This window comes from Salvelinus namaycush, chromosome 9, assembly GCF_016432855.1.
Source record: "Salvelinus namaycush isolate Seneca chromosome 9, SaNama_1.0, whole genome shotgun sequence".
Taxonomy (NCBI): domain Eukaryota; kingdom Metazoa; phylum Chordata; class Actinopteri; order Salmoniformes; family Salmonidae; genus Salvelinus; species Salvelinus namaycush.
In genome coordinates this window covers 30,558,731-30,577,439 of record NC_052315.1, presented here as the reverse complement: position 1 = coordinate 30,577,439, position 18,709 = coordinate 30,558,731, and the positions used below count along the sequence as shown (strand labels likewise).

Sequence of the window (18,709 nt, the reverse complement as noted above, 5' to 3'; positions counted from 1 at the left end):
GATTGATCGTGTGGTGCGGTTTGTGCTTTTGGGTTTGATGTTCTTTTCTGTTTTTACATGTTATGATACTAAGGGTCTTGGGAACTTTTATAAATAGTACCGTTAGAGCTGTATGAAATTAAGAGTCATTGTTCTTGAATATAAAATTAATGGAATCTTTTAAGTTGATCACACCAAGCCCACCAGTATATACATGTAATAACATATTTCACAATCTTGATAAAAGCAATAGACAACATTCCTGCATTTTAGAGAGGTAGAGATAGACCCTGACTGCCAGTGGGCTTAGTGAAACCTGAATGAGTAAGAAAGTGCTGTATGTGAGCGTGTGTGTGCCGTGTGTCCAGCCCCAGTCCATGGCAGAGGTCCTGGCAAAGAAGGAGGAGCTGGCTGACCGCCTGGAGAAGGCCAATGAGGAGGCTATCGCCAGCGCCATCGCTGAAGAGGAACAGCTGACCAGAGAGATCCAGGCTGAGAACAATGACCTGGAGACTGACAATGAGAGTGACTTCTCTGTAAGACACATACCTCACACACTCTCTCAATTTTCTTTGGTCATATGAAGTGCTTTTGAAGTGGTAGGATCTCTTTCCCCCAGGTCTTGAGTTTTTCTCGCCTTGTAATATCCATATGATTGCCAGTGATCGTGAACTGATTATCTCTCCCCCAGGCCAGCATTGGCAGTGGAGGTGGATTCAACATGGATTGGAGTGACATGCTAGCCGACTATGACGGTAAATCTCTTCTCTGTTTAATTGTAATATGTCTATGAGATGGGTTGAGTGTTGATGCTCTTGCTAAAGACACAGATGTGGTCAATGTCCAGACTCACCTCTCTCTGCAGCGCGGGAGCCGTGGCGTCAGAGCACCTCCTGGGGGGACATCGTGGAGGAGGAGCCTTCCAGACCACCTGGCCATGGAATCCACATGCACGAGAAACTGTCCTCCCCGTCTCGCAAAAGGTGAGACACACACCCTCATTTCACTCTGATGTTTGTCAGAGAAAAGATCTTGGTGCATGTCAAAGTTCGCTCCTATTTTGAACGACTGGGGGAGAGGACAGGATGGCAGGTGTAAGTTGTTTTTTCTGTCAAATTTGGCAGAACCATCGCAGAGTCTAAGAAAAAACATGAAGAGAAGCAGCTGAAGGCCCAGCAGCTCCGAGATAAACTGCGAGATGAGAAGACCCACAAACTGCAGAAGCTCCTGGAGAGGGTGAGTGGCCATACAGAGCCAACGGGAAACACCACAGCCTTGCTTAGCCCAGCTCAGCCTAGCCACGTGGAGAGCTTCTGTCAGCACACTGCCAAATAGAATCACTAAATAACAGAGGCCAGCTCTCAGTCTCTCTCAGCCCAGCTGGCCACAGACACGTCTGGGAGAGACGTAGCCCAAACTCAACAATCTTTCATGACGTTTGTTTTTGTTCTCCAGGCCCTCATGAGATGAGTGTGCCCTTCAATAATCTTGAGTATTAACCACATAAGTACATGAAGTGGTGTATATTCACATGAATCCCTGTGGACATCGTACCAGAGCGGGTAGCAGCAAATGCTTTGAATGCAAGACACCATAATAGTGTCTGCCTTGGTTAGAGAATGTACATGAGTGAAATGAGCTGACCCAAGCTGTCTGTCCCTCCATCTCTTTCCCCTCACAGGAGAAGGAGGTCAGGAAATGGAAGGAGGAGTTGTTGGACCAGCGGCGGAGGATGATGGAGGAGAAGTTACTCCATGCAGAGTTCAAGCGGGAGCTGCAGCTCCAGGCCATAGTGAAGAAGGCTCAGGAGGAGGAGGCCAAGGTACAGGACTGACCCCTGGGACTCTGCACACCTAGCTACATGTCCAAGAGTTGAAGAATTTTCCTAATTAGATGTTTCTTTTGATAATAATTTTGGACATTGAGAATGTTCTTAAAAGCAAAGAAACAGGATCACAGAAAAAAGCAATGGCAAACTAGACTAGAGGCAGACTTAAAACTATTGTTATAATAATCACTTTTGTTTGTAGCTCATTGAGTCAGGCTTGTTGACCAGTCCCTTGTGTCTGTCTGCAGGTGAATGAGATAGCATTCATCAACACTCTGGAAGCTCAGAACAAGAGGCACGATGTGCTGGCCAAGCTGAACGAGTACGAGCAACGCCTCAATGAGCTGCAGGAGGAGAGAGGCAGGAGACAGGAGGAGAAGCAGGCCAGAGACGAGGCTGTACAGGTAACAGTGGACAGCAGCAGCTCCCCCTCTCCCCATTAGACTTCTCTGCCTTACCACCACAGTGTACAGTCCCACTGACTGGCTGTGGTCCCTGTCTGTCTCCCCAGGAGCGTAAGCGGGCTCTGGAGGCAGAGCGGCAGGCACGGGTGGAGGAGCTGCTTATGAGGAGGAAGGAGCAGGAGGCACGCATCGAGCAGCAGAAGCAGGAGAAAGAGAGGGCCAGGGAAGACGCTGCACGAGAGAGGGCCAGGTCTGTACCCCCTTGCTCAGTTGGAATCAACTATCTGTTTTTGTACTGTCAAATGGGCCCCTCAATGTGCTTTGTCTGAAATAGATTACCCCCCCATCTTAATCCGGAGGATCTTCTTCTCACTGTTCCAGTCTGTTGTTCTCTCCACAGAGACAGAGAGGAGCGTCTGGCTGCCCTCAGCGCTGCTCAACAGGAGGCCATGGAGGAACTGCAGAAGAAGATCCAGATGAAGGTTAGTGAGGCTGCTCCACAATCTTACGCCTGCCTCAGTTATATCCACAAAGCATCTCCTCAAAAAATGTATAGCGCCGTTATATCAACACACTTTGACATCAAATCACTTGCTGATAATGTTGCATAAAATGTTTGAAAGGTCTATCATTTATTTTCATCGAACACAATTAAAGCTAACATAGGCCCTAGATGCCTTTAATTGCCCAACTTATAGGCATGCCCAATTTTAAGCTTTTTTTATTGCGTTCCAAAGGGATAACTTGAAATGACTAGATGTAGGTTAATGAAATAATCTAAAGAAAACGATGTGATTATTTATTAGCCTATGTGGTTATAAGTATTTAGGCATATCATGTGAAATAGGGCTCATGTGGAATCATTTTCATAAGCATGTAAGTCTAGAATATTTGTGGAGTGATCATATAGAAATAGCTAAACATTCTTCAACCACTCCAAAGCAATTGCATGTGGAGCAGGAACCACTGACTACTTTTTCTTTCTCAAAACACCTGCTGGTAACTCTTAACTGGTCAGGACACCTTATGTGCTCCTCTAAAGATCTATCGACTAGGTTGGACTCTTATGACCAAAGAGGCTTCACGCATAGCTTTTATTTTTACTTTTAAGTGTAGTAATAAAATGTCTCTCCTCAGCACTTAGGACCAATTTTCTACGCTGAGACACTTTGTGGATACGGTTCCTGTCTAAAGTTTACATTTCCTTGTTGTAGACCAGACTGAAGTCCCTCTTAATCTCATGATCTCTTGGTTGTTCTCCTTCCCAGCATGATGAGAGCAGTCGCAGGCACATGGAGCAGATTGAACAGAGGAAGGAGAAGGCAGCAGAACTCGGGAGTGGCAGACATGCCAACACTGACTATGCCCCCAAACTGACACCGTATGAGCGCAAGAAACAGTGCTCCTTGTGTAATGTTGTGGTATGTACACAAAGTCCCAGTCTGAAATGGTTTTCGATAGTTTTTTAACAGATGTCTTTGTATTGTTCTTCGTGTAGATGATGATTGATATTTTGCCTACTTGTCCTTGGCATGTTTCTTCTGACACTAGACATGCCATTAGACACCTGCTAACATTAGACAGATGCTGACATGCTGAGTAGAGAAAGTATATACTAAATGGTTAATTGGCTTGATCCACTCTCCAGTGAGAAGTTCACCCTTTACTTCATTAACTTAATTCCTTGCACTAATTTGGGAGACTGATTGGCTTACATGCTTAACCTAAACTGAAGGGGAAAGGCGCTGCAGCAGCTTTGTGGAGCGGTCCCCCTTGGCAGACTGTATGCATATAAATGCTCATGAGAAGGAGATTCAGCGGATTTTGGAAGAGAATGTATTTAGATGAGGATTTAACTGCATTGATTAAACATGATCTCTGGGGTGGAGATTTATGACTGGGCATGACTATGCTTTTCAAGTGACGGGCAACAAATCTATTGGCAGGCACATTTATCTGTGACGGACCAGGCCGGCTCTCACCGCAACAAGGTTGCGACACCTTGGAGCTCCAACTGGCATCAGATAAACAGGAGTGTGTGGGGGGAGGGGGGAATCTTGTTAACATTTCCGATGACCTTGGCTAGCATCTGACACTAGAGATCATCTATAGGCCAGCAGCCAGCACTCTATTTAATGACATTAAACCGAGGCCATCCGTAATGGGCTTTGTTCTAGCCCTTGGTGGGAGGAAACAACACGTCCACATCAACCTAACCTCATGCTGTTTGTGTCAATTCTTCATCTTCACGCCATGCTTCTGTCTGTGTATAGTCCAGCTCAGTTTTTCCCACAGTTTGTGGTTTACTGTACCAGTGTTTTCAGTGTGTCGTTTTCCAGACATGCCACACTATATATAGTCACTCTGTGTGAGGAGCAAGAACGACCGAAGGGACATTGGTTCATCAGTTGGTGTGAGGATGAATCATTGACACAAACAGAGTACAGGGATAACATATTCTGCTTGATTTAGAAAAGGAATAGACCATCCTAGAGCCAATCACATTAATGTTGTTATATAGGCTACATTTGTTCACTGTAAATGTTTGTGTTGAGATGGATCATCCTTAGTGGATCTGTCAGTCACCGATTTCATACTGCAGTAACTACTATGATCCAGCTGTGCTGTCAGAAAGGAGAATGCCATTAAATACAGCCATTAGGGCATCTTCAGTTTAACAATGCTCTCATATCTGTCTGACACATCACATGCTGTTTGAAGAAACTACGTGGCTACCCTTGGCACCTTTTGTTCTTAACCATGTCAATTAATTCCACTAAAGGCTTGTTGACTGCAGTCAAGTTCCTTACACCTACTAAACATTAGGACTCACTATTTGGTCAGATGGAGGAGAAAGTCTGTCTGATCTTATTGAAAACCAGTTGTAATGTATAGTGTCAGTCAGTAGTTAGGTTTCCATCCAATTGGCGACAGATTTTCATGCTAATATTCTAAAATCCACATAAAGAAAATATGCATATTTTCCCACCAGTGGTGTTTCCACCAAACGGAATTGTTGCGGATAAAAGGTTGTGCGTGATGACGTAGTGCACACATTTACTTTTTTGCTTAAAGTTATATACCAATTAAAAATCTAAAGTTCAATGTGTTTCCATTGCATTTTCAACTCTACTGATCGTTTTGACACACACTGTTGAGTTAAATAGTAAATGTGTCAAGACCAGAGTAGGTACATGTGCTATAGCCAACAGCTGGCAGATACAGTGAGGGAAGACTAGTCTACATTATGAGATTATTATGGATAAGAGCAAGAATATTTTTTATTTGTCAAACAGCAGACAAGCAGCGATTATCATGTCACCAGAATAAGACCCTCAACCTTTATTGGAAAGGAGCATCAAGCTCATCACCGTGCACTTTCACCACCCTGTGAAGTTCATCACAACTTATTTCATCTGTAGCCTAATAATAGTGGGAAGACCACACACCATTTTATCACGTGACTCCAAGTTTGCTTCAATATGATGGATATTATATAAATATTTGTGCATAAAGGCATTTCCACCACCATTTCTTTCATAGTACATTTTATCAACACAAAAAGATACCACCATGTCAAACGAACAAACTCTGTCTGCATTCATAAAATTATACCAAAACTACCTGTTTCCATCACAGTTGTCGTGATTTTCTTTTAATATGGTATGACTTTACTCACATATAAACTGTGGATGAAAATGTGGTTAGTGATGTAGTCAAGTCACTAAACCTTGAGTCCGTGTCGAGTTCCAAATGTGCTCGAGCCAGAGTCCAAGTCCGAATCACAAGTCGAGTCACGCCTGTCTATGGCTGAAGTTCTAGTCCCAGTGCTCAAGTTCTGGTCCAAATGCTCAGAGTGGGCATGAACTCAAAATCAAGTTATTTTCCCAGTCAGTTATAGTGTAGCGGCAAGAGGAATTATTTGGTCAATACATTTTTTGCTATACCTTTTCCTTTCTTTCTGTGCCACCAAATGTTTGCATATAGGCTGCTGGTAACGTGAATAGTTTGTTAGCTAGCTATCTAATGAGGTTACATGACTGAAGAAGGTGTAGCCTAAACAAGGTGTAGCTGAAAAAAAACTGAACCCTCGCTGCGCATCACGTGCTGCTAATATTCTGCTTATCATAGCCTATCCAGTCCCAAGTGCAAATACTAGTCACAAGAAGGTGAGTCCAAGTCACCAATGGTCAAATCCATGTCGAGTCACAAGTCATGGGGACTAAATTCGGACTAGAGTCCTGGACTCGAGTACTACAACACTGGTTTAAATGGCCTCCCATGGGGGGGACCCTGTCGACCCTGTCTGCCTCTGTCTCCATTGTGTCCTCAGCAGTGACTTCTGACCTGTGTGTTTGTAGATCACCACGGAAGTGCACCTGTACAGCCACACCAAGGGCAAGAGGCACCAGCAGGCCGTGAGAGACAGCAGCAGCATCCAGGGACGGGAGCTCTCAGATGAGGAAGTGGTGCGTACCGCCAAAGTCTTACCTCAAATAGAAAGATACCCCATCCACCATCCCAACAAAAGAATACCACTCAGATATTGTCTGTGATACTAAATCAAGGTTATTTGTCATTTATGACAGGCTCATTATTATTGTTTATGAATCCTGTCATATAGTAGCTCTCTCGCAGGTCTTTGTGAGATTATAAATGGGCCCTGAAATGTAAACAGTTAGAGTTCAGTGACTCAGTTGAGGGGGTGACATCACCCCCATGTCTACAGGCCATTCTGTCACAGAGCACTTTTCATGGGAAGACTGCTTGTAAAAGGAAGGAGGCTTCTCCGCCTGCTCTGCAATATGAGATTGCCTTTTCAGCATGCTGCTCTTTGTGAGGCTGACAACTGTTGGTGCTATATGCATCACCTTTGGCCCTAGCAGCTCCTTCATTCAAACCTGTTCTCACAGGCTGATCATTAATCCCCCCACCTTCCACTCTAAATCATTTGCTTTCCAACTGCAGCCCATTTCTCTGTTTGACAGTATGATAAACAAGGCATTTGCAATGAAGGCATGCAAATCTCCAATACAGTACTATGGCCACAGCCAGTATCACACTATCTCTTCAGACTGCCTTTAAACCATGCAGTGTAGGCTATGCTTCACAATAGTAGTGGCGGGTGGGGTTTGAAATGGCCTAGCTAACGGGTCCAAACGATTGCAATGTATGTACTATGGATCAGCAGCATGGTGTTTTCTGTGTAATAATAGCTCTTTGTTGTAATGGGATAGACATGCTCTTAGCATTTACTGCACTATGTTTCTATTATGGGGTATTTAGCCCTGCTAGCAGGAGATAGAGAAATGTCTTGGGATTTTTGTTTAGATAGACTACGCTTGCCTTCCTTCATTTTTATGTCCTGCTCGTTTTGGTGTGCAGTATTTAATTCATGCAACTGGCAATTATTTTCCAGCCGTTGGTTCCATAACTCTTTCTGGAATGAAAGATTTTTAATTAAAATGAAGATTGTTGGCTGAACTGTACAGGGTTCACTACATAGTTTTTCAGTGAAGGCGGGCGGCAGATGCCCCAAAGCTTCATATTTAGTCATCTTCTCCCGTTTTGAAGGACTCACAAAGTAAATTGAGGATACAATGATTGTGTTTGACATGTTGGATTTATTTATTGGCACAAAAACACCAGTGAACTCTCCAAGGGACTACTCACCCCTCCCCAGCCCCTCTCCTGCACCCTCAGCTGGGCCTCTGACGGTTTGGCTGTGGGACTGACCTGGGCCACCAGAGGGATCGCTAGGCTGTGGTGGACTCAGGCCTCTGGGTATAAGAGTTGACCTCATGGAGCCAGCACTAAATTAGGTTCTTGTTGATGATGAATCCCCTCTGGTGGCCAGAGAGCCCTGTTGAAATACACAGAGTGCCAGCTGAAGTAACCCCGTCTCTGCCAGGCAATCAGAAAAAAAGTGTACAGAGTTTTAAAGTCTTTTAACTAGTCGAAGGAGTGAAGTTGCGGTTCAGATTTCCTAAAAGACAAAAATGTAATTGAAAGAGTTGTTAAGGAACAGCGTGCTAAAGAATTAGGCGCTCAGAGGACGTAGAGAACAAACATTATATTTTGGGATTGTTATCGGTCTGTAATCTTTCATCTTCATGTGTACAGTGTTGCTAGTGCTACAGGACTTGAATGTCACAAAGCATTCAGCTCCATTTGAAAAATAGTCCCGTGAACAGTTGCTTAGATGGTGTGTAACTGGATTCATTATGCCATCACATTGTACCCAACATGACATACAGCTGTCTGTTTCACACCAAGTGGGAAAGCCAACTTCGTCTTGGACAAAAGAGGTGGTGGGGGAACATATCACTTAGATTGTGCCTGTCTCTAAAGAGGCCTGTTTTCTGGGCACTGTGGGTGTGTAATGTTCAGACAGCTCTCTGGTTACTCCCTCCAGAATGGAACACAAGAGAAGCCGTGTGTAGTAGGTATTGTGAAGGAGCTCTGCCCTCAGGCCTGGCTCTGTAGCCCATTGTCCTGCTGCTTCAGCCAGACACCTGTCTGTCACACTGCCTCATCAGATCACCTGACAAGATACAGAAAATCACTAATAGTTTTAAGTTCACATAGAAGCATTAGGCTATTACATGGTAATCTTGATATCAATTAATTATGTACATTAATTAATGTTTAAGCTCCCTTCAAACTGTCTTTGATGTGATTTTGAGATTAGTAATGTCTTTGAGGTGTTGCTGAAACAATTCTGTTTAGTAAACGGCAGTAGCACAGGAGTGGATAGGCTCTCAGGGAGAATACAGAACAGCTGCCTCTCAAGCAAGGCAGAGCCACGGTCATAACTGAAAGGCTCAACTGAACAATATTGCACTACACATGTCAGCACACAAGTGCTTATTTTGTATCTAACTCATTCATTAAAGACAGGTGACATTTATTCAAGATGTGTTAAATTCCAGTGAAAAATAGTTTAGATTTTCATGTGATGTTTCCCATCAGTAAATACCCTAGATGTTTATTTTTCCCTTCAATCCCGTTAAAATGATGCTATCATTGATTCACCTGTCACGTCACATTGTATTCCTGTTAGGCCTGTATCTCTACTGATCTTAGAGGAGCTACTTTCTAATCACCCTGAACCTCCCTCTGATTGATCAGGTTGGTCACAAATCAATAAGTCAAACAAATAAAGGAATAAGAATTGATTCTCGGTCCTGTTTATGATTGCTATTATGACTCCTGGATTGCTGAGCGCTTTAGCACGTGGTTAACTGTAGGTCTTCTCTAGTTGTGCTTATGATGACAACACCTGTCTTTCAAGAGTTTCATCTGAAACTCCTATTCAAGCAGCAGGTGCACTGCCAAAACTTGACAAAAAGGAATGGCATGCCACACGCAGCCTAGGCTGCTGAATGGAAACGGTTATCTTGTGGACCATCCCATCCTCTAGAGTTTTGGATGACAACATAATTGGGTAATTGGTTTCTTGCACATACATCATGTTCTTTTAAATTGGATTACCTCTCTCTGTCTCCTGGTGGAGATATCAGCTTGATCTGATCTGACAGGCCTGGTGTGGTGCACACTAGACTGGAAGCGACGCCTCTTCCCCCTTCAGCATTATCATGGGTATGTGGCTTCAAACGAACAGCAATTGTTGCAGAGGCCCTGATAATGACAGGATACAATTGCTCTGCCCAGAGGTGTATATGCCACACAATGGACACACATCTGCCATTTCAATGGATAAGCTTCTACTTATAGTAGATTGCCTGGGCTTAGATTCAACTGCTTCTTTTTTATTGTGATATGGACATAATTAGCTACATGTATATTATGGTACAACAGGTTTTGTGTTCTCAGTTTAACTGCCTACAGCTTTGAAGATCCTTGCTTTAGTTTGATAGACTATCCACCAAGTCTATGATATCCTTGTGGTGATATGGGTGAGCTCACAAAGAGGACTGTTGGCTATATTGCAAATATTTGTCGGTGCTGGCAGCAGGTGACTCTCAGTAGCTGGATGTTATGTCTACGGAGGGAATATGGGACCCTAGATAATTACTCCTGTCCCATAAGGCCCAATTCATTGTCACACCTTTGCACTTTTCTGTTGAACCCTTTTTCTTCCTCTCACTCCTTGTGTGTCCATCTCGATTTCAGAATGAGCTAATGAGATTGTAATTAAATGTTTTCATGCGTTTCAGGAGCATCTTTCGTTAAAGAAGTACATAGTGGACATTGTGACGGACAACACTGTCTCCTCCGAGAGTGGGAAGGATGGAGAGGAGAGGCAGAAGGCACGCAAGAAGGCAAAGAAGCTCCGCACACGCATGAACTCCAGGTGATGCATCCATCTGTTCTGTCTCTCTTTCTCTCTCTGTGACAGAGGACAACGTTTCCAGCGAGGAGGCGCTTTATGAGTGACGAGGAGATGGAGAGCAGACGTTATGTGCATCACAGCTGTCTAAAGAATAATACTGATGAGTTAAATTTATGGCCACTTTCTGTGATTGAGGAGGAAAACTGGGAATCGATCTGAGGGCCCAGGCTTTCACCTGTTAAGAGCTTTCCCCCTAATTGCTGCCACGGTGAGCGAAAACTGAAGCCTCCTTCAGTGTACAATAGTATGTTAAAGTATGTGTAAACCATGCCTATTTTTCTTTCTCCGAGCTATTGATTTTTAAATTAAGTATCAAAGAAAATCAATAGTAATCAACAAATAGGAGGCAACGCGCCACCGTGTCAGATCCCAGGCATGGGCTCAATCAGTTTAGTAGCCGGTCACAACAAGGGAGGGAGGATGGGGTTTGGGGCAGGAGAGGGATACGACAGAGTAGAGAAAAAGTTGTGGGATGAGCTATTTGTCACGGGGCAGGTTGGAGTGTGGGGTGTCTGGGGGAGTGCAGCACCAGAGATGACATGCGTCTCTGAGCCGCATCCTTACCTCTTACTCACACACAGTCCTGTATTGTAGTCACTTTTATTACCAGGACACTCACACACATTGTGATGGATCCATCTTTGCTATGAAGTCTATTTTTAGCAGTGCTCGCTAACATTTTAACTGAACACAGCTGGTCAATATATGTTCAAGTTCCCCCTTAACATTACTACTGTCGCGTTTTTATTTGTATTTTTGTATCTACCATTTTTAAATAATAGTACTTTGCGTTTCAGTGATATGTATCATTGAGTATTGCTGCTGTTACTTCTCTTATGGAAGGGCTTGGGGCTGAGAAAACAACAACCTAATCTGCCTGTTCACTGTCACTCCCAGGCACAGCCCTCTCTCCAGCCTCAGCCCCAACCTGAGCCCTGCTGAGACTAGCACTCCCAGGCACAGCCCTCTCTCCAGCCTCAGCCCCAACCTGAGCCCTGCTGAGACTAGCACTCCCAGGCACAGCCCTCTCTCCAGCCTCAGCCCCAACCTGAGCCCTGCTGAGACTAGCACTCCCAGGCACAGCCCTCTCTCCAGCCTCAGCCCCAACCTGAGCCCTGCTGAGACTAGCACTCAAAGGCACAAGGCTTTCAGAGGTAGTAAATAACACAAAGCCCCTGCTAGCATAAAGGTGAACAGCTCCACCGCTGGGTGGAAATGAGACGTTTTATTGAAGCGTGGCAGGGTGTCTGTAAAATGCAAGAAGTTTTCATTGGACTCTGGGGCGGGCTTGTACTTCCCATCATAAACTACTGAACACAGTTTAACCCAAATGTTTGCGGTTTGGCTGTCTTTCCTTCAGTCATATAGGGCTGCTTTTCTTTTAAGAAAATATGCTGTTGAAAAGGCATGTAAGTAGCATGTCATTTTGTCAGGATGCGTTCTGGACTTTAAAACAAGGATTTGGAAGAGTGTACCTGCTCCTGTAGAGCAAGCCGTTTGGCTGTAACCCACTGTGTGTTTCCTATGGCTGGGAACAGAGTCCGTAGTGTGTGAGTGGAGCTCAGAAAGAGGTGGGCACACAAAGACACCCCTGTGTGCAACCTGGAGAGGTGATCATAGCCTTACTCATTTCACCCAGTGGAGGAGCTGGAGGGGTCCATATACACATGCACACCATGTTCCTGTGAGATGAGGCCCAAGGTAAGCCACTAGAGATTTCATGCTCATCAAGCCAACTTACTCCTAGTTTAAACAACCTGTCCCATTTGGGTGCACAGTGTAGAAGTCCACTCTGACGATTTAGCCGACGGTTTAGCTTCTATCCATAATGCGCAGTATATACAGGAACACAGCATCAAACAGTATACACTTAACAGTATAAAACTGAATTGGTTATGTCTGCCTCCAAAGGTAGATATTTTTACAGCATTGGCTCTCTGTCAGGGCCAGTTCAGATGAATAAAGAAGCTTGATTAATTGATTATTAGTTCTGCATTGTAGATTTGTGCTTTTTCCTTTATTGCAGTTTACTAATATTTATAGCCGCAGCCCGTTTAGCCGGGCCTGCTGCGGATCATGATGAATGGCTCAGCAATTGCTCCCCGTTTAACATGGGTGGGTGTAAACCTGTCAGAGATTTATATTGTAATATCAGAATGACAAACAGGCCAGGTATAGTTCAGTTTCTGGTGGAAGCGAGGCCGCAAAAAAAATGTATTCAGTTGTCTTTGAGGACATGGTAAATAATGTGATAGAATGATGGACCTCAGTCTTACAAATTAGCCGTTTTGCTGGTCAGTTTACTCAGAGTACATACAGCTTTTAAGCACCCTGACCATGGCTTTGAATATCTCAGGGTAATGCCTCTCAGGTAATGCCGTTTATGGTGTTTTCTCTCTGTAAACAAGATTTATTTTTCATACATTCGGAAACGACAGTACTAATAGTATTTCATATTAAGTTTGTGAAAGCATTGTGAAAATGCATACATCCTCGGTTAATCCTGTAATCTTTGTGTGGGAATGTACGTACCCATTCACCTACAGTGACTGTCTACTCTGGAGCCCTGTGTTTGTGATCGAATTACCTTCAATTAAGCCCTCAAAATGTATCCCTCTACAATCCTGTATACCAGCCATACCAGGCTTCAAAATTGAGACCAAAACACTGGCATTTTTTCGACCCTTTGACTTGGAAGTGCGATACCAATTTTTTTTTTAAATTATTGGTCACTAGGGTGCCAGTGCATTTTCTTTAGCTGATCATGTTTTTGGTTGAACATTTCTTAACCTTCCCGATTTTAAATGTTGACTGCAAAATAGGCCTACCTGGCAGAATGATATCATAATGGTTTGTATCAATCACGGGACATTTTGTTTTGCCAATTCTGCCAGCACATGTAGCCTCACTGTACGTTGTACAGGCCAAACACATTGCTCTCTTGCTAGGCACGCAATTTAATTAAATTGTTTTGGGGGGGATTGTTCCCGTACCCCAAAAGTCGGCTCCTGTGTGGTTTAACCATTGTTGTGAGCTATGCCATGTAACTCACTATTTAAAAAATGTGTTGGCAGTTGGGGCAGTGTCAAAAGGGCCCTGAAATGAGAAAGCAGCATCTCTGCTCTATTTTGAAGACTTAAATGGTACAAGGACATGCAGTTTATATACACTGCTCAAAAAATAAAGGGAACACTAAAATAACACATCCTAGATCTGAATGAATTAAATATTCTTATTAAATACTTTTTTCTTTACATAGTTGAATGTGCTGACAACAAAATCATACAAATGATCAATGTAAATCAAATTTATCAACCCATGGAGGTCTGGATTTGGAGTCACACTCAAAATTAAAGTGGAAAACCACACTACAGGCTGATCCAACTTTGATGTAATGTCCTTTTACCTTCTTGTCAATAGGGGGGCGCTGTTTTCACTTTGGAAAAAATCGTGCCCAAATTAAACGGCCTCGTACTCTGTTCTAGATCATACAATATGCATATTATTATTACTATTGGATAGAAAACACTCTGAGGTTTCTAAAACTGTTAGAATTATATCTGTGAGTAAAACAGAACTCATTTGGCAGCAAACTTCCATACAGGAAGTGAAAAATCTGAAAACGAGGCTCTGTTTCAGGGCCTGCCTATTCAACTGGCTTTTATTTATCGATATGTATGCACTTCATACGCCTTCCACTAGATGTCAACAGGCAGTGGAAGGTGGAATGGGGTGTCTAGCTTGATCTGAGGCCGAACAAGAGCTTTTGGAGTGACAGGTCCGGTATTTTCTTTGTCTTCGACGGCGCACGAGGGACCTCGACATTGTCTTCTGAAAAGCGTTCGGTATACACGGCGAATATCTCCGGCTCTGATTTTATTTGATACATATGATAATAACATCATAAAGTAGGTTTTTTCAACCGAGTTTTATCAGTTTATTCAACGTTTAATGGGACTTTTGGAATTTTCCGTTCTTTGCGCCAAGAGAGGATGGGAATGTTAGCAACCTTGGCTAGCATTGTGTCGCGAATTCGACAGAAGAAATGGACATTCTAAAACCAAACAACGATTTATTCTGGACCAAGGACTCCTTGTACAAGATTCTGATGGAAGCTCAGCAAAAGTAAGAACAATTTATGATGTTATTTCGTATTTCTGTGGAAAATGTTGATTCCTATTCTCTGCCGTTTTGGCGAGCGCTGTCTCGCAATAACGCAAGCTGTATGTTGTGGTGAAGTTATTTTTAAAAATCTAACACAGCGGTTGCATTAAGAACGAGTGTATCTTTCATTTGCCATACAACAAGTATTTTTATGTAAAGTTTATGATGAGTTCTTTGGTCAGATTAGGTGAGTGTCCAAAATATCTCCGGACATTCTGGGGAAATGTTGCTACGTATTCACAATGTATAACCACGATTTGCAGCTCTAAATATGCACATTTTCGAACAAAACATAAATGTATTGTATAACATGATGTTATAAGACTGTCATCTGATGAAGTTGTCCAAAGGTTAGTGATTAATTTTATATCTTTTGCTGGTTTTTGCGATCGCTACCTTTTGCGGTGAATAAATGCGTTTGTGTGTTTGGCTATTGTGGTAAGCTAATATAATTCTATATTGTGTTTTCGCTGTAAAACACTTAAATCGGAAATATTGGCTGGATTCACAAGATGTTTATTTTTCATAAATGTTTTATGATGAGTATTTAGGTATTTCACGTTGCTCTCTATAATTATTCTGCCTGCTTTGGTGCTATTTTTGATGGTGGCTGCAATGTAAAACTATGATTTATACCTCAAATATGCACATTTTTGAACAAAACATAAATGTATTGTATAACATGTTATAAGACTGTCATCTGATGAAGTTGTTTCTTGGTTAGTGACTAATTTTATCTCTATTGTCGGTTTTGTGAAAGCTACCTATGCGGTGGAAACATGGTGAAAATATGCGGTTGTGTGTTTGGCTATTGTGGTTAGCTAATAGAAATACATATTGTGTTTTCGCTGTAAAACATTTTAAAAATCGGAAATGATGGCTGGATTCACAAGATGTTTATCTTTCATTTGCTGTATTGGACTTGTGATTTCATGAAAATTATATTATATGATATCCCTGTCCCGTTAGGCTAGGCTATGCTAGTCAGCTTTTTTGATGAGGAGGATCCCGGATCCGGGAGGGTGATGAAGTAGAGGTTAAAACAAGTCAAAATGAGGCTCATTAGTGTGTGTGGCCTCCACGTGCCTGTATGACCTCCCTACAACGCCTGGGCATGCTCCTGATGAGGTGGCGGATGGTCTCCTGAGGGATCTCCTCCCAGACCTGGACTAAAGCATCCGCCAACTCCTGGACAGTCTGTGGTGCAACGTGGCGTTGGTGGATGGTGCGAGACATGATGTCCCAGATGTGCTCAATTGGATTCAGGTCTGGGGAACGGGCGGGCCAGTCCATAGCATCAATGCCTTCCTCTTGCAGGAACTGCTGACACACTCCAGCCACATGAGGTCTAGCATTGTCTTGCATTAGGAGGAACCCAGGGCCAACCGCACCAGCATATGATCTCACAAGGGGTCTGAGGATCTCATCTCGGTACCTAAAGGCAGTCAAGCTACCGCTGGCGAGCACATGGAGGGCTGTGCGGCCCCCCAAAGAAATGCCAACCCACACCATGACTGACCCACCGCCAAACCGGTCATGCTGGAGGATGTTGCAGGCAGCAGAACGTTCTCCACGGCGTCTCCAGACTCTGTCACATGTGCTCATGTGCTCAGTGTGAACCTGCTTTCATCTGTGAAGAGCACAGGGCGCCAGTGGCGAATTTGCCAATCTTGGTGTTCTCTGGCAAATGCCAAACGTCCTGCACGGTGTTGGGCTGTAAGCACAACCCCCACCTGTGGACGTCGGGCCCTCATACCACCCTCATGGAGTCTGTTTCTGACCGTTTGAGCAGACACATGCACATTTGTGGCCTGCTGGAGGTCATTTTGCAGGGCTCTGGCAGTGCTCCACCTGCTCCTCCTTGCACAAAGGCGGAGGTAGCGGGCCTGCTGCTGGGTTGTTGCCCTCCTACGGCCTGCTCCACGTCTCCTGATGTACTGGCCTGTCTCCTGGTAGCGCCTCCATGCTCTGGATGAGCTGCACTACCTGAGCCACTTGTGTGGGTTGTAGACTCCGTCTCATGCTACCACTAGAGTGAAAGCACCGCCAGCATTCAAAAGTGACCAAAACATCAGCCAGGAAGCATAGGAACTGAGAAGTGGTCTGTGGTCACCACCTGCAGAACCACTCCTTTATTGGGGGTGTCTTGCTAATTGTCTATAATTTCCACCTTTTGTCTATTCCATTTGCACAACAGCATATGAAATGTATTGTCAATCAGTGTTGCTTCCTAAGTGGACAGTTTGATTTCACAGAAGTGTGATTGACTTGGAGTTACATTGTGTTGTTTAAGTGTTCCCTTTATTTTTTTGAGCAGTGTATATACAGTGGGGAGAACAAGTATTTGATACACTGCTGATTTTGCAGGTTTTCCTACTTACAAAGCATGTAGAGGTCTGTAATTTTTATCATAGGCACACTTCAACTGTGAGACGGAATCTAAAACAAAAATCCAGAAAATCACATTGTATGATTTTTAAGTAATTCATTTGCATTTATTGCATGACATAAGTATTTGATGACCTACCAACCAGTAAGAATTCCGGCTCTCACAGACCTGTTAGTTTTTCTTTAAGAAGCCCTCCTGTTCTCCACTCGTTACCTGTATAAAAGACACCTGTCCACACACTCAATCAAACAGACTCCAACCGCTCCACAATGGCCAAGACCAGAGAGCTGTGTAAGGACATCAGGGATAACTGGGATGGGCTACAGGACAATAGGCAAGCAGCTTGGTGAGAAGGCAACAACTGTTGGTGCAATTATTAGAAAATGGAAGAAGTTCAAGATGACGGTCAATCACCCTCGGTCTGGGGCTCCATGCAAGATCTCACCTCGTGTGGCATCAATGATCATGAGGAAGGTGAGGGATCAGCCAGAACTACACGGCAGGACCTGGTCAATGACCTGAAGAGAGCTGGGACCACAGTCTCAAAGAAAACCATTAGTAACACACTACGCCGTCATGGATTAAAATCCTGCAGCGCACGCAAGGTCCCCCTGCTCAAGCCAGCGCATGTCCAGGCCCGTCTGAAGTTTGCCAATGACCATCTGGATGATCCAGAGGAGGAATGGGTGAAGGTCATGTGGTCTGATGAGACAAAAATAGAGCTTTTTGGTCTAAACTCCACTCGCCGTGTTTGGAGGAAGAAGGATGAGTACAACCCCAAGAACACCATCCCAACCGTGAAGCATGGAGTTGGAAACATCATTCTTTGGGGATGCTTTTCTGCAAAGGGGACAGGACGACTGCACCGTATTGAGGGGAGGATGGATGGGGCCATGTATCGCGAGATCTTGGCTAACAACCTCCTTCCCTCAGTAAGAGCATTGAAGAGGGGTTGTGGCTGGGTCTTACAGCATGACAACGACCCGAAACACACAGCCAGGGCAACTAAGGAGTGGCTCCGTAAGAAGCATCTCAAGGTCCTGGAGTGGCCTAGCCAGTCTCCAGACCTGAACCCAATAGAAAATCTTTGGAGGGAGCTGAAAGTCCGTATTGCCCAGCGACAGCCCCGAAACCTGAAGGATCTGGAGAAGGTCTGTATGGAGGAGTGGGCCAAAATCCCTGCTGCAGTGTGTGCAAACCTGGTCAAGAACTACAGGAAACGTATGATCTCTAATTGCAAACAAAGGTTTCTGTACCAAATATTAAGTTCTGCTTTTCTGATGTATCAAATACTTATGTCATGCAATAAAATGCAAATTAATTACTTAAAAATCATACAATGTGATTTTCTGGATTTTTGTTTTAGATTCCGTCTCTCACAGTTGAAGTGTACCTATGATAAAAAATTACAGACCTCTACATGCTTTGTAAGTAGGAAAACCTGCAAAATCGGCAGTGTATCAAATACTTGTTCTCCCCACTATTGGTTTTATAAAAAGTGTGACTTTTCGACAGTGGAAACCTGAAAAAACTAGAAACTATAACAACTGAATTTACCAAAAGATAAAAAGACACACTTTTTGAGATTG

General features: G+C 43.8%; 1 protein-coding gene across 3 annotated transcripts in view; it reads left to right on the top strand.

The window, feature by feature from the left end:
• The window catches only part of LOC120053941 (S phase cyclin A-associated protein in the endoplasmic reticulum-like), a 106,748-nt gene that overhangs the window by 27,287 nt on the left and 60,752 nt on the right, over positions 1-18,709 (top strand). For 2 of the 3 annotated variants that reach the window (XM_039001268.1, XM_039001266.1), the window contains exons 10-20: positions 348-515; positions 671-734; positions 827-962; positions 1,104-1,215; positions 1,661-1,801; positions 2,056-2,211; positions 2,319-2,461; positions 2,612-2,693; positions 3,480-3,632; positions 6,573-6,680; positions 10,392-10,528. In XM_039001268.1, coding sequence (XP_038857196.1) covers positions 348-515; positions 671-734; positions 827-962; positions 1,104-1,215; positions 1,661-1,801; positions 2,056-2,211; positions 2,319-2,461; positions 2,612-2,693; positions 3,480-3,632; positions 6,573-6,680; positions 10,392-10,528 — 1,400 coding nt within the window. The remainder of the gene's footprint in view (positions 1-347; positions 516-670; positions 735-826; positions 963-1,103; positions 1,216-1,660; positions 1,802-2,055; positions 2,212-2,318; positions 2,462-2,611; positions 2,694-3,479; positions 3,633-6,572; positions 6,681-10,391; positions 10,529-18,709) is intronic. The other variant, XM_039001267.1, reaches the window with a different exon arrangement.